General features: G+C 35.4%; 1 protein-coding gene across 1 annotated transcript; it reads right to left on the reverse strand.

The window, feature by feature from the left end:
- Positions 1-579: 579 nt before the first annotated feature.
- LOC148562917 (inositol transporter 1-like) lies at positions 580-12,820 on the reverse strand. The gene is made up of 6 exons (XM_088491063.1): positions 12,805-12,820; positions 2,802-2,924; positions 2,638-2,708; positions 2,023-2,358; positions 1,822-1,929; positions 580-1,413 (listed from the first exon to the last, which is right to left on the reverse strand). Exons 1-6 carry the CDS (start codon positions 12,815-12,817, stop codon positions 580-582), a joined length of 1,485 nt encoding a protein of 494 aa, XP_088347189.1. The 5' UTR covers positions 12,818-12,820.
- Positions 12,821-13,134: the final 314 nt, after the last annotated feature.

Below are 13,134 nucleotides of genomic sequence, written 5' to 3' on the forward strand. Positions count from 1 at the left end.
GTTGAGAGTATGAAAACTAGAAAGAAAGCTAAGAGAATGAACTAAATATTAAATTGAATTGATGTTGGAAGAATGTATTAATTTACATACGAAGCTTCCTCACTTATTTACACACTAAGAGTGAAAGATAGAAACACATCAATAACTAACACTCAACTAATCTTATAACAGATTCTCACTTCCTCTAACTAACTCTGTAATGCTAACTAACTCTACATTGCTTGTCACACACGTCATTAGAGTCTTCTCCCTTAACACCCCTTCCAAAGTCTCTCTCTCTCTCTCTCTATCTCTCTCACTCTCTCAACATGTCTCAAGATTTGGAAGTGAGAAAAGGGCCATGGACCATGGAAGAAGACATGATCCTGATCAACTATATAGCCAACCACATGGATGGTGTTTTGAACTCTTTGGCCAAAGCTACCAATAAGGACACAGACACATGCGCATGCACATATATATTGCATCTTTCATTTCTTCTCCTTTTATTTTTTGTTCTTCTTCATTTCATGTTCAAACCCTAACTTTATGACTTTTCGTGCTTTCACAAGTCTTAAATGTATTGGAAAAAGTTGTTGATCATGTACTTGCTGTCTCAACCATGCTCTCTATGTTTTTATCTTTTCCATAGGCTTTCTCTTTCCAAATATTTGAAACTTCTTCAAAAGTCAATCCTTTTGTCTCTGGCATATAGAAAATCACAAAAATTATCGCAACACAAGCAATAGCCAAAAGAATCATAAAACTCTCACCAAGCCCAATAGCATCCACAAAAGAAAGGAAGCTAATAGACATGATGACACTACCAACCCAATTAATTGTTGCAGACATGCCACCACATATTCCTCTAAACTCTTCAGGATATATCTCTGTGTTCAGAGCCCAAGGAACAGGACCCATTCCAGGTGCAAAGAATATAATATACAAAGCCAAACCCGCAACAGCAAGCCATCCATAAACTAAACTCGGGTTGCCATGTCCTCTAACATAACATGAAGCAGATAGTAGGATTAATGATCCAACCACACCTATTAAGCTACTAAGTGTAAGCTTCTTTCGCCCTACAATGTCAATAAGGTAAATGCCAATAATTGTGCCACCGGCATTAATTGCAGAAACAATGAGGGATAAGAACAAAGCCGATTCGTTTGATTTGAAGCCAGCCAATTGAATGATTGTTGGGCTATAGTACATTATAACACTAATACCGGTAAGTTGTTGGAATGCTTGAAGTCCAGCGCCACATATGAATGCAACTCTGATTTCTTTCAACTTAAATACATCACTGTATTTAACTTTGACCTTATCCTTTTGTTCTTGCTCCATGTGAGCTTCAAGAATATCTATTTCGTCCTCCAACCGAGGAGATGGGTATATCTTAGAAAGAACATTGGTGGCCTCCTCCTTCCTATTCTGCAAGTTAAAAGTAACTAAACTTTTAATTATTGTACCAAAAAAATCAATATAAGGATTTATTTTACCCAAATTTTATAGGTGACTACTGACATAAAATTGTCTTCATATGAAAATAATAGTTGATAATCATTAGATGATAATTTAGTTAAAAAAAAGTACAGGAAACTAATTTTTAGTTAGCTAACATTAGTCAACTTTAGATCTTATATTTATAATTTAAGTTTTAGGATCTAGAATTTAAGATAAACAAAATAACAAAATTGGCTGATGTTAGTTTAAAAAAAAATTTGGTTTCCAACATTACTCTTTAGTTCAACATGTCAAATTATCTAATAGTTATTACCTATAATTTTTGCATAAAGAGAACTTCACATGAATGATCATTGATCTTATATCATCATTTACCTTCAAATATAGCCATCTGGGGGACTCAGGAAGAAAGACCATAAGAACCAACTGAATAACAGCTGGTGTACCTGCAATTCCAAGCATCCAACGCCATGTTCCAGGAACCTGCACACATAATTTTGCTCTTAGAAAATCAAGATGGATGAAGACAAAATTATTACTATTGGTATTGTTAGCTAAAGAGTTGGGTATGCTTACTCTAGTCAAACCATAATTGATGACAAAGGAAAGAAATTGGCCAGTTGTGATCATAAGACAATTGACACTAACTAATCCACCTCTTATTTCAGACGGTGATACTTCTGCGATATACATAGGAGCAGTAACAGAGGCGAAACCTACACCTAGGCCAACAAAAAACCGGCCAACTATGATAAGTGTGGGATTTGGTGCGACGGCGATCAAGAGTGATCCTACTGCGAAACAAATATCTGCCACAATAGTGGCAGCCTTACGCCCTAAAGAATCATTAATGTAACCACCAATGGCGGCACCGAAAATTGCACCAATTAAGGCCATGGCAACTATTAGTTCCTGCAAACATACAAAATGAGAACATATAATTGCTACAAAATGGCACTCTACTCTAGTCCTACTGCGTCGTAGTCATAGTTACATGAATTCACAATTTATCTTTGTTGTCGAAAGCTATATATATATAATTTTCCCATTAAAAATTTTAAATGTGATGTATTGCGTACCACCTACCAATTCTCCTACCAGAACATATTGCGTTTTATATAACTATGGTCATAATTACAAGCTACCAAATTAAAAGAAAATGAAAAAAAAAAGACACTCTCTCTCTTTTACCTGAAGAAAACTACTGTTCTTTACAACTTCAAAATCATCTTTTATGTACAAGAGAGCGCCAGATATCACACCTACAAATGAAAACAAAATATATGCTATATCATTTCCTTCTTTTTTTTTTAATTAATGAAATGGTAGAAAATACGCATATATGTATAATGTACCAGTATCATAACCAAATAGAAGGCCACCAATACCAGCCGCAAAAGTAACTCCAATAATGTAAAAATTTTGGGAAAATGATATTCTACGCTCTGGATGTTTCTCCAAATAATCAGAGCTTCCTGCTTTAATCGACACGCACATATCAGCCACCATTGTTGCTAGCTTGCTTTTATCAACTAGTTGTAAATTGCATGTTAATGCGTGAGATCTAACATAGTTTTATAGATAATAAAGTTGTTAAATTTAAAAATTTTGTTGGATTTCTTGTTCCCTTAAAAGTCGATGGGCATATATATGATAACAACATTTGTTTTCTTTAATGAAGGATCAGTTTCATGTTGATGTGAACTTGCAACTAGATTACTCTCCCTTCTTTTTATTTCCTTTCCTACTTTCTGTTATTACTCTGTCACAACAAACATGTACTCAAATACCTACATATGTTAACATGATTGCTGTCATTTTGGATCCTTATATTAACTATCTTAATTTAGATTATTTTAGTTCTTATGTATTGATACCATTTAATAATTTTCTATTTTTTTTCTAATCAAATATATTTATAGTATTCATGAGCCTTTCAAGCTATAATCGGTGGTTATGTGAAGTTTATTTGCTTATGTATTGATATGTTAGTTGGATGTCTATAAAAATCTATTTCACAGTGATATTTGTTATATAAATTAAATTCAAATAATTAATACATGTGAATCATAAAAATTATTTGCATATATTTTCTTGCGAAAATCAGAAAAATGTTAAAGATAATAATTTTTATTAATATTAGTTAATACTTAATACTGTTAGCTAACATTTTATTTTTATATTGTTAGGAGTTAATTTTAGTATTTAAAATTTAAAATTTAGTACTTAAACTTTAAAATATTTGCTAATATTAATTAAAAATAATAAATTTTATTGGTTATGAAACATTATTTTTTGTTATACTAAATTGAGTTGTGAGCATATTTTTTTGGTGGCTTTTTATAGTTGGTGAAAATTCTCTTATGTACTGTGATAGACACTTATTACCTTCATATTCAATGGTCAACAAATAGTATCTTCTAGTAAAAGAGATAAATCGTGAATAATCACTTAAATAAAGATTAACTTAACTAACAATAACTCTATTTGTCATCTTTTTATTTGACGGTCAACGAAAATATTATCATTAACCATCAAAATCGTGTCATATTTATTATTTAAAAATATGTCGTTAGTCAATAAATTACGACATATACATATATTAATCATGTTGTGTTCTATATTAATTAGTTTAAATTAACGATAAACATGAGATATTTAATTCTATCCTTCCGAAACTAGAGATATTTTCCTCTCAGAATAAAAAATTTTAAGCCACATGTTATAGTTTATAACCATTCATCAATTTTTTTATCCTTTTTTATTATATTTTTTTCTCTCTTTTCTTAAATATTTGTGATAACTAATTAGAGAAAAAATAACTCTTCTTTCACGGTGTATATAAGAATTAGTTCCCAAATTAGTATTTAATATGCATATGAAAAATTATTAGATTTTACAATTCTAGGAAAGAGATATATTATTTTGACAGAAAATTCTATTTCAAAAATTGTAAAATAATGATTAAAAATTAATAAATATTATCTAAAATAGGGATAAAAATAATAAAATCATAAAATTGAAAAACACGGTTAAATAATACTTTCATTCGAATATACTTTTACTTTAAAAATTTTATGCATTGAAACTTCATTATTATATTAGGATATAATTTATATTTAGATATATTAAATTTTCAATGAACTGAAACTTGTAACACTCTACCACACAGAGCTTTATACCTAGGATGTAAAACAGAGGTGGTGAGGCGCTACATCCTCTAAGATAGGATATAAATATATGTAATAGTCAAAAGAATGTAGTATACTAGGAGTCTTGAAGGATTGGTAAAACAAAATTTGTGAAAATAAAAAGCGCAATGCTCAGGAACGTGGTTACCTGCGTGCAAAGAAACCGACAGTCAACGAACATAATATAACAGAAACTAGGGGTAGAGAGCCAAAAAGATACAAAATAACAAGCTCCTAACTCAGCTTGCGAAACCAAGGCTGGTCGGAGAATATTTACATACATATATACATATCCCAAAGCCCAAAATACATAAATAAAATCCTAGCTCTCCATTAGCCTCTAAGAGGAACAAAATAACAACTCAATCAGAGAGAGTTAAGTATATGTATATATATATATATATATATATATATATATATATATATATATATATATATATATATATATATATCAAAATAAACCCAGGAACTACTCCGCTTCAGAAGTCCAGACGCCTAACGAGGAGCCTCTCGACCTGCATCTGAAAAACACAACACAGTATGGGGTGAGAACCAGAGGTTCTCAGCATGGTAAAGGTGTCACGCACATAATATATAAGGTCTTGGGAATGCCAGAGACAATCCTAGAACACCGACACTCAGATTATAAAACTTAAAGAACTAAACAGAAACCATAAATCAGGGTGGTTCTCTAAGGCTTTCTCAACTAAATCACCTCCTTAAATCTAGCTGGAACTTAAATAGAATCCTCAATCTCTCGGCCTTTCCTCCGTTCATCCATCTTCGGTAATTACAAAGACAGATAAGTAGACAAAGCAAGCACAGGTAGAATACAGATAATACAGATATCAATTATGACAATTAGCATATTATAATCAATTAGGCAATCTCAATTAATGCACAAACAAGCCATACATACAGATGCATATGATGCATGCCTATCCTATAGCCGTTGATATCAACTGTCGGTTACGTAGCCATCCCGACATGTTCTTAAGCTCAAAAATACACTATGGGGAGAATTCCCAAGCTGACATGGGGAAGAGAACACCCCCAAGCTCAATAATATCCATGGGATGAATCCCAAGCTGGCATGGGGAGAAGAGACAACACCCAAGTTGACATGGGGAAAACAATACCCCAAGCTGACATGGGAAAGATAATACCCCAAGCTGAATGTTATCCATGGGATGAATCCCAGGCTGACATGGAGGAAACAACACCCCAAGCTCAATAATAATCACGGAAAAAATCATGGCTGACATGGGGAGGGCAACGCCCTAAGCTCAAATTATTCAATCGTTTCTTACAATTTATCATTTCCAATCTCACAGTGAGTCACGTCTCATCTCATCATTCTTAATTATTCAACATCATAAAGATTCATGTCTCATCTCATCATTATTAATGTCACTTTACTCTCTTAATTACCTCTTATACCATTTTCATCATCTTTATCGATCAAATACCATCTCCTCTAATCACTTATTACCTTTTAAACAAATCTTTCTTCACCTTCAGGTTACCACAATTTCCTAACTTCATTCTATGACTAGGCCTACTAACAATATTTAGACTAAAGAAATGAAAATAGAAATCTAGAGGTTCGAGTTTGAGCTTTAAAACACAAAATTTGTTTTTGATGAAAACAGGGCCACGCGTACGCGTGGGTCACGCGTACACGTTTTGGGCAAGACGCGTACGCATCCCCTGATTACGCGTACGCATGCAACCCAGGCAGTAGCGTTTGTCCGCGAAGGGGTATATGCGTACGCAAAAATTCCATGTCACGCGTACGCATGGGCAATGCGTACGCGTGAACATGCGTTTTTCGAAAAATTTCACTAAGTTTCAAAAGCTGCAGAATTTTAATTTCTAACCTCAAACTTCCAACGCACATAACTTTTTCGTTTTAAATCATTTTTCATCCATTCTTCGAATGGCGTAAACTTCACAGACCCAATTTTTATAAGAAACAAGTTTGAAATCACTTGGAGGTCCGGAAGCCAAGTTATGGGTCGCCGAAGTCCGGCCAAAAACCAAATTTCACAAAAACCTTAAAACCTCATTTTCTTTTTAAAGCTCATTCTAACCCAATCCATCATACCTATAATCATCACTATAACTTACCCTTAATAATATCACAACAATCTTTGCAATCCTACCATTTTTCAACTCAATAACATCTCACTTCAACCTAAAATTTACAAGTTGACAACAAACACCAACATATCAATCTATATATATACATATTGCCATGGTCACAAGTGCTTCAAACATCATTACATCATCATTCATCATTCCAATACTAACAAAATCAAGTGAACACCACACATGCTCACTTCATATCATTATCATTAAACATTCAATACACATAATCATTCCAGCTTACCCTATGGTTCTCTAGCCTAAGTTTTCACACGACATTATATATTATATACAGGAAACCTAAACTATACCTTGGCCAATTTCCACGTTTGTCCAAGGCAACCCACTAAGCCAAACACAGCTCCAAGGCCCAAAATCACCAAAGCATCAACACTAATCCTCTACCAAGCCTTTCAAGGCCCAAAATCAAACTCCAATATATGTATATGTTGAGTTAAGAAATTAAATAAATTAATTAGTGATGACAAACATTATTTTTGGGAAAAATAAATAATTAGTGTTGAGTGTTAATAATTATATGTTGCTAATTATTTATAAAATTGTTGCAGGCCAAAATTAAATCAAGCAGCCCAAATTGGAATGAAAATAAAAACATCAAGGCTAATAGGATGGTTAATCAAGTGGAGCCCAAAAGAAACAAAGAAAGGAACCATCGGGCCAAGCAAATCAAAACCGATCCAAGCCTATGTCCATCAATTCAAGTTGATCCCACCAAGCTTCTCATACAATATTGAAGTCTTCACTCTCTCTCATTGTTTCCAAAGCAACGTTCCTTTCTTCTCTGTCTTAGTCAAATCACTGAACTTAGAAAAAGTAAGAAAGAGAGCTTAGTCCCTAAGCTAGTCATGAAAGAAGAAGGAAAGAGAAGGTTAAGCAAAGAAGGGTGAGGTCTAATCAACCATATCAAGAAAATATCAGAAAGTTCAAGGTAATACGTTTTCTCTTGCATGCAACACAATTTCTTCTCTTCATCTTCAATTCTCTGTATCTTCATTTTAAGCTATATGGAAAAGAGGATTTCTGTTCCTCTCTACTGTAAATCCACGGTCTCAAACATGTCTTGGGGACCAAGTTAGTTTTCAAGGGCTCAGATTAAGTCGACCATTGGAAGACTCTTGTGGTTGTTGCTTTATGGCTTTCAGTCAAGATGGAGAAGTCAGAAGCAAAGTTTTTACTCTAAGGTTTAATGAGAAAAAGTGAATCTGTGGGTTGGTGAAGCTCAAGGCTCAAGGTGTTGACCTTGGAAGAAGAACCCAGCAACATGTAAGGAGATAAAAGAAGACTTTCTGCTCATTCAGAAGCAAGGAGAGAAAACCAGAGTTTGAGAGTTGTGTTCTGAAAAAGAAGTTCCTCTACTTGGATAATGCTTTCTTTCAAAGAAGCATTCGGCCAATACTGAAGAACTCAAGCTGAGGTTTGTAAATCTAGTTTTGCACATAGCGAAGAGGCTGTTGATGAAATCAATCTCCTTCATGTTTTACAGATTGTAATGTACTTTTCTATGTTTATCTTTTTGTAATTTCTTGTGAGAAAAGGCATATTGAGAGAGCTCAAGTAAAAGCCATGAGTGAAAAAAGGCTGAGTGAAACACTTGAGAGAAGAGCCTAGAGTTTATTTCAGATTTCTTTAGGTATGTCTATGTCTTGTATCTTGTACCTGTGAGGTATCCCTTTTTGGGTTAGCACTAAGAGTGAATAGTTAGGTATTAGCATAGCCAATGTCAAGTTAGGTTAGAACTTCAGTGTGAAAGGATTGGGTCAATCATGTGAAATTGGTGTATGTAATACTGTTAAATATAGTGAAAATTCTTCCATTGTTGTGGAGGAGACTGGACGTAGGTTGCATAGCATAAGGCAACCGAACCAGGATACATGCTGGTGTTAGTAATGAGCGGATAATTTATACGCTTTTTGGCATTGTTTTTAGGTAGTTTTTAGTAGGATCTAGCTACTTTTTAGTATATTTTTATTAGTTTTCAAGCAAAATTCATATTTCTGGACTTTACTATGAGTTTGTGTGTTTTTCTGTGATTTCAGGTATTTTCTGGCTGAAATTGAGGGACCTGAGCAAAAATTTGATTCAGAGGCTGAAAAAGGACTGCAGATGCTGTTGGATTCTGACCTCCCTGTACTCAAAATGGATTTTCTGGAGCTACAGAAACCCAATTGGCACGCTCTTAATTTCGTTGGAAAGTAGACATCCTGGGTTTTCTAGCAATATATAATAGTCCATACTTTGCCCGAGTTTTGATAACGCAAACTGGCGTTTGAATGACCATTCTACCCTATTATGGTGTTAAACGCCAGAACTGGCATAAAAGCTGGAGTTAAACGCCCAAACTGGCACCAAAGCTGGCGTTTAACTCCAAGAAGAGTCTCTACACGTGAAAGCTTCAATGCTCAGCCCAAACATACACCAAGTGGGCCCCGGAAGTGAATTTTTGCACTATCTGCACTTAGTTACTTATTTTCTGTAACCCTAGCTACTAGTTTAGTATAAAAACTACTTTTAGTGATTTATTTTATATCCTTGATCAGTTTTAGGATATCATAGATCATACTGTACACATTTGGAGGCTGGCCTCACGGCCATGCCTGAACCTTCATCACTTATGTATTTTCAACGATGGAGTTTCTACACCTCATAGATTAAGGTGTGGAGCTCTGCTGTTCCTCATGAATTAATGCAAAGTACTATTGTTTTTCTATTCAATTCATGATTATTCTTATTCTAAGATATTCATTCTCACCCAAGAACATGATGAATGTGATGATTATGTGACACTCATCACCATTCTTACCTATGAACGCGTGTCTGACAACCACTTCCGTTCTACATGAAAACAAGCTTGAATGCATATCTTTTAGCCTCCATTCCAAAAAATCGGAGTCTTCGTGGTATAAGCTAGAATCAATTGGCAACATTCTTAAGATCCGAAAAGTCTAAACCTTGTCTGTGGTATTCCGAGTAGGATTTGGGATGGGATAACTATGACGAGCTTCAAACTCGCGAGTGTTGGGCGTAGTGACAGACGCAAAAAAGATCAATGGATCCTATTCCAACATGAGTGAGAACCGACAGATGATTAGCCGTGCGGTGACAGCGCATTTGGACCATTTTCACTGAGAGGACGGACGGTAGCCATTGACAATGGTGATCCCCCAACATACAGCTTGCCATGGAAAGGAGTATGAATGATTGAATGAAGGCAGTAGGAAAGCAGAGATTCAGAAGAAGCAAAGCATCTCCATACGCTTATCTGAAATTCTCACTTTACATAAGTATCTCTATCTTATCTTATATTTTATTTATATTTTAATTATCAAAACCTCATAACCATTTGAATCTGCCTGACTGAGATTTACAAGATGACCATAGCATGCTTCAAGCCGACAATCTCCGTGGGATCGACCCTTACTCACGTAAGGTTTATTACTTGGACGACCTAGTGCACTTGCTGGTTAGTTGTGCAGAGTTGTGAATAAGAATTGAGATTATGAACGTGCGTACCAAGTTTTTGGCGTCGTTGAGATCACAATTTCGTGCACCAAGTTTTTGGCACCGTTGCCGGGGATTGTTCGAGTTTGGATAACTGACGGTTCATCTTGTTGCTCAGATTAGGTAATTTTATTTTAATTTTAAGCTTTTTGTTTTTTATTATTTTTATTTTCAAAAAATTTTCAAAAAAAATATATAAAATAAATAAATTATTCTATGTCTTCAGAATTCTTAATAATGAATTCTAGAGTTTCATGATGATTTGTTGAAGTCTGGCTGGCTATGAAGCCATGTCTAATCTTTTGGACCAAGGTTTCAACTTATCATCACAAGAGCTTGTTGATTTCTATCAATCTTGCTGTTGAATGTAATGATCTGCTAAAGCTTGGCTGGCCATTGGCCATGTCTAGTATTTTGGACCGAAGCTTTCACTGAAAGCTTGGCTGGTGTAAGACCCAGAACTTTTGAAAATTCTTATTATGATCAAGTCTCAAATCATATAGTTATTTATAGCCTTAATTTTAGAGATTATTTTATTAAAGATAATTAAGGCAAGTTGTGATTTATTGAATTTGAGACAAGTTATGATTTATTATCCAATTTTATAATTATTGGATTATTTCCTATATTCAAATTATAAAGTTGGTAGTTGTGAAATAATAAGGATTTTATATGACTTGGATTAAATAAGTAATATTTTAAATATTAGTACTGCTATTTTGGAATATGAAGAAATTAAGTATATTATTTCCAATTAATTGGTTGGGACATTTTATTGAAAATAATTTGTAAAAATTAATGAGCAAATAGTATTTTTCTATATACATTAGTGTTGGATTTAGTTTGGGTTTTAATTACTATATTATTCCCAATTTTATGTGAAATTACTAAAATGCCCTTAACCCTAATTTTCAAAAAGAAAATGAACCCTACCCCTTCCCCCCATTTGCTTCAGCCGAACCCCTCTCCCTCTAAACCTAACAGCCGCAATGCATACACTACTCCCTTCATCACAAAAGAAATCGAAACAGAAGCAGAGAGGAGGAGAGGGAGAAGAGCGTCGCGCCTTACCGCCGCCATCGTGCCTTGCCGCCGTGGCCTAACAGCGTCGCCGCCGACCCGTGAAGCTGCCGCCATGGCCCGTCGTGGCTACTGCAAGCTCGCCGCGTCGCGTCGCCTTGGAGTCCGCCGTTAGGTCCAAGTCGAAGAAAGAGGGAGATGCACGAAGAGAAGCTTGCGGCTAGCCTTGTCGCCGCCTGATGAGCGGATAATTTATACTCTTTTTGGCATTGTTTTTACATAGTTTTCAGTATAATTTAGTTAGTTTTTAATATATTTTTATTAGTTTTTAAATAAAATTCACATTTCTGGACTTTACTATGAGTTTGTGTGTTTTTCTGTGATTTCAGGTAATTTCTGGCTGAAATTGAGGGACCTGAGCAAAAATCTGATTCAGGCTGAAAAAGGACTGCAAATGCTGTTGGATTCTGACCTCTCTGCACTCAAAGTGGATTTTCTGGAGCTACAAAACTCCAAATGGCGCGCTCTCAATTGCATTGGAAAGTAGACATCCAGGTCTTTCCAGCAATATATAATAGTCCATACTTTGTCCGAGTTTAGATGACGTAAACTGGCGTTGAACTCCAGCTCCATGCTGCATTCTGGAGTCAAACGCCAGAAACAGGTTGCAAAGTGGAGTTCAACGCCAGAAACAGGCTACAAACTGGCGTTCAACTCCAATAGAAGCCTCTACACGTGTAAAGCTCAATGCTTAGCCCAAGCACACACCAAGTAGACCCCAGAAGTGGATTTCTGCATCATTTACTCAATTATGCACACCCTAGTAACTAGTTTAGTATAAATAGGACTTTTTACTATTATGTTTATATCTTTGGATTACCTTTTGATCTTTAGATCACGTTTGGGGGCTGGCCTCTCAGCCATGCCTGGACCTTCATTACTTATGTATTTTCAACGGTAGAGTTTCTACACACCATAGATTAAGGTGTGGAGCTCTGCTGTTCCTCAAAGATTAATGCAAAGTACTACTGTTTTTCTATTCAATTCAAGCTTATTCCTATTCTAAGATATCCATTCGCACCCAAGAACATGATGAATGTGATGATTATGTGACGCTCATCATCATTATCACTTATGAACGCGTGCCTGACAAACACTTCCGTTCTACATGCAAACAAGCTAGAATGAATATCTCTTAGATATCTAATACAGAGGACCGAGTCCGAGATATTAGAATCTTCGTGGTATAAGTTAGAACCCATGGATGGCCATTCTTGAGATTCGGAAAGTCTAAACCTTGTCTGTGGTATTCCGAGTAGGATCTGGGAAGGGATGGCTGTGACGAACTTCAAACTCGTGAGTGCTGGGCGTAGTGACAGACGCAAAAGGATCAATGGATCCTATTCTAGTATGATCGAGAACCGACAGATGAATAGCCGTGCTGTGACAGAGCATCTTAGACCATTTTCACTGAGAGAACGGGAAGTAGCCATTGACAACGGTGATGCCCAACATACAGCTTGCCATGGAAAGGAGTAGGAAGGATTGGATGAAGACAGCAGGAAAGCAGAGGTTCAGAGGGACGAAAGCATCTCTATACGCTTATCTGAAATCCTCACCAATGAATTACATAAGTACCACTATCCTATTTTATATTTTATTTATCTTTTACTTATCAATTCATAAAATCAGTTGAATCCGCCTGACTGAGATTTACAAGGTGACCATAGCTTGCTTCAAGCCGACAATCTCCATGGGATCGACCCTTACTCACGTAAGGTTTATTACTTGGACGACCCAGTGCACTTGC

The sequence above is a fragment of the Arachis ipaensis genome, chromosome B6 (assembly GCF_059453495.1).
Source record: "Arachis ipaensis isolate K30076 ecotype BB chromosome B6, ASM5945349v1, whole genome shotgun sequence".
Lineage (NCBI taxonomy): Eukaryota > Viridiplantae > Streptophyta > Magnoliopsida > Fabales > Fabaceae > Arachis > Arachis ipaensis.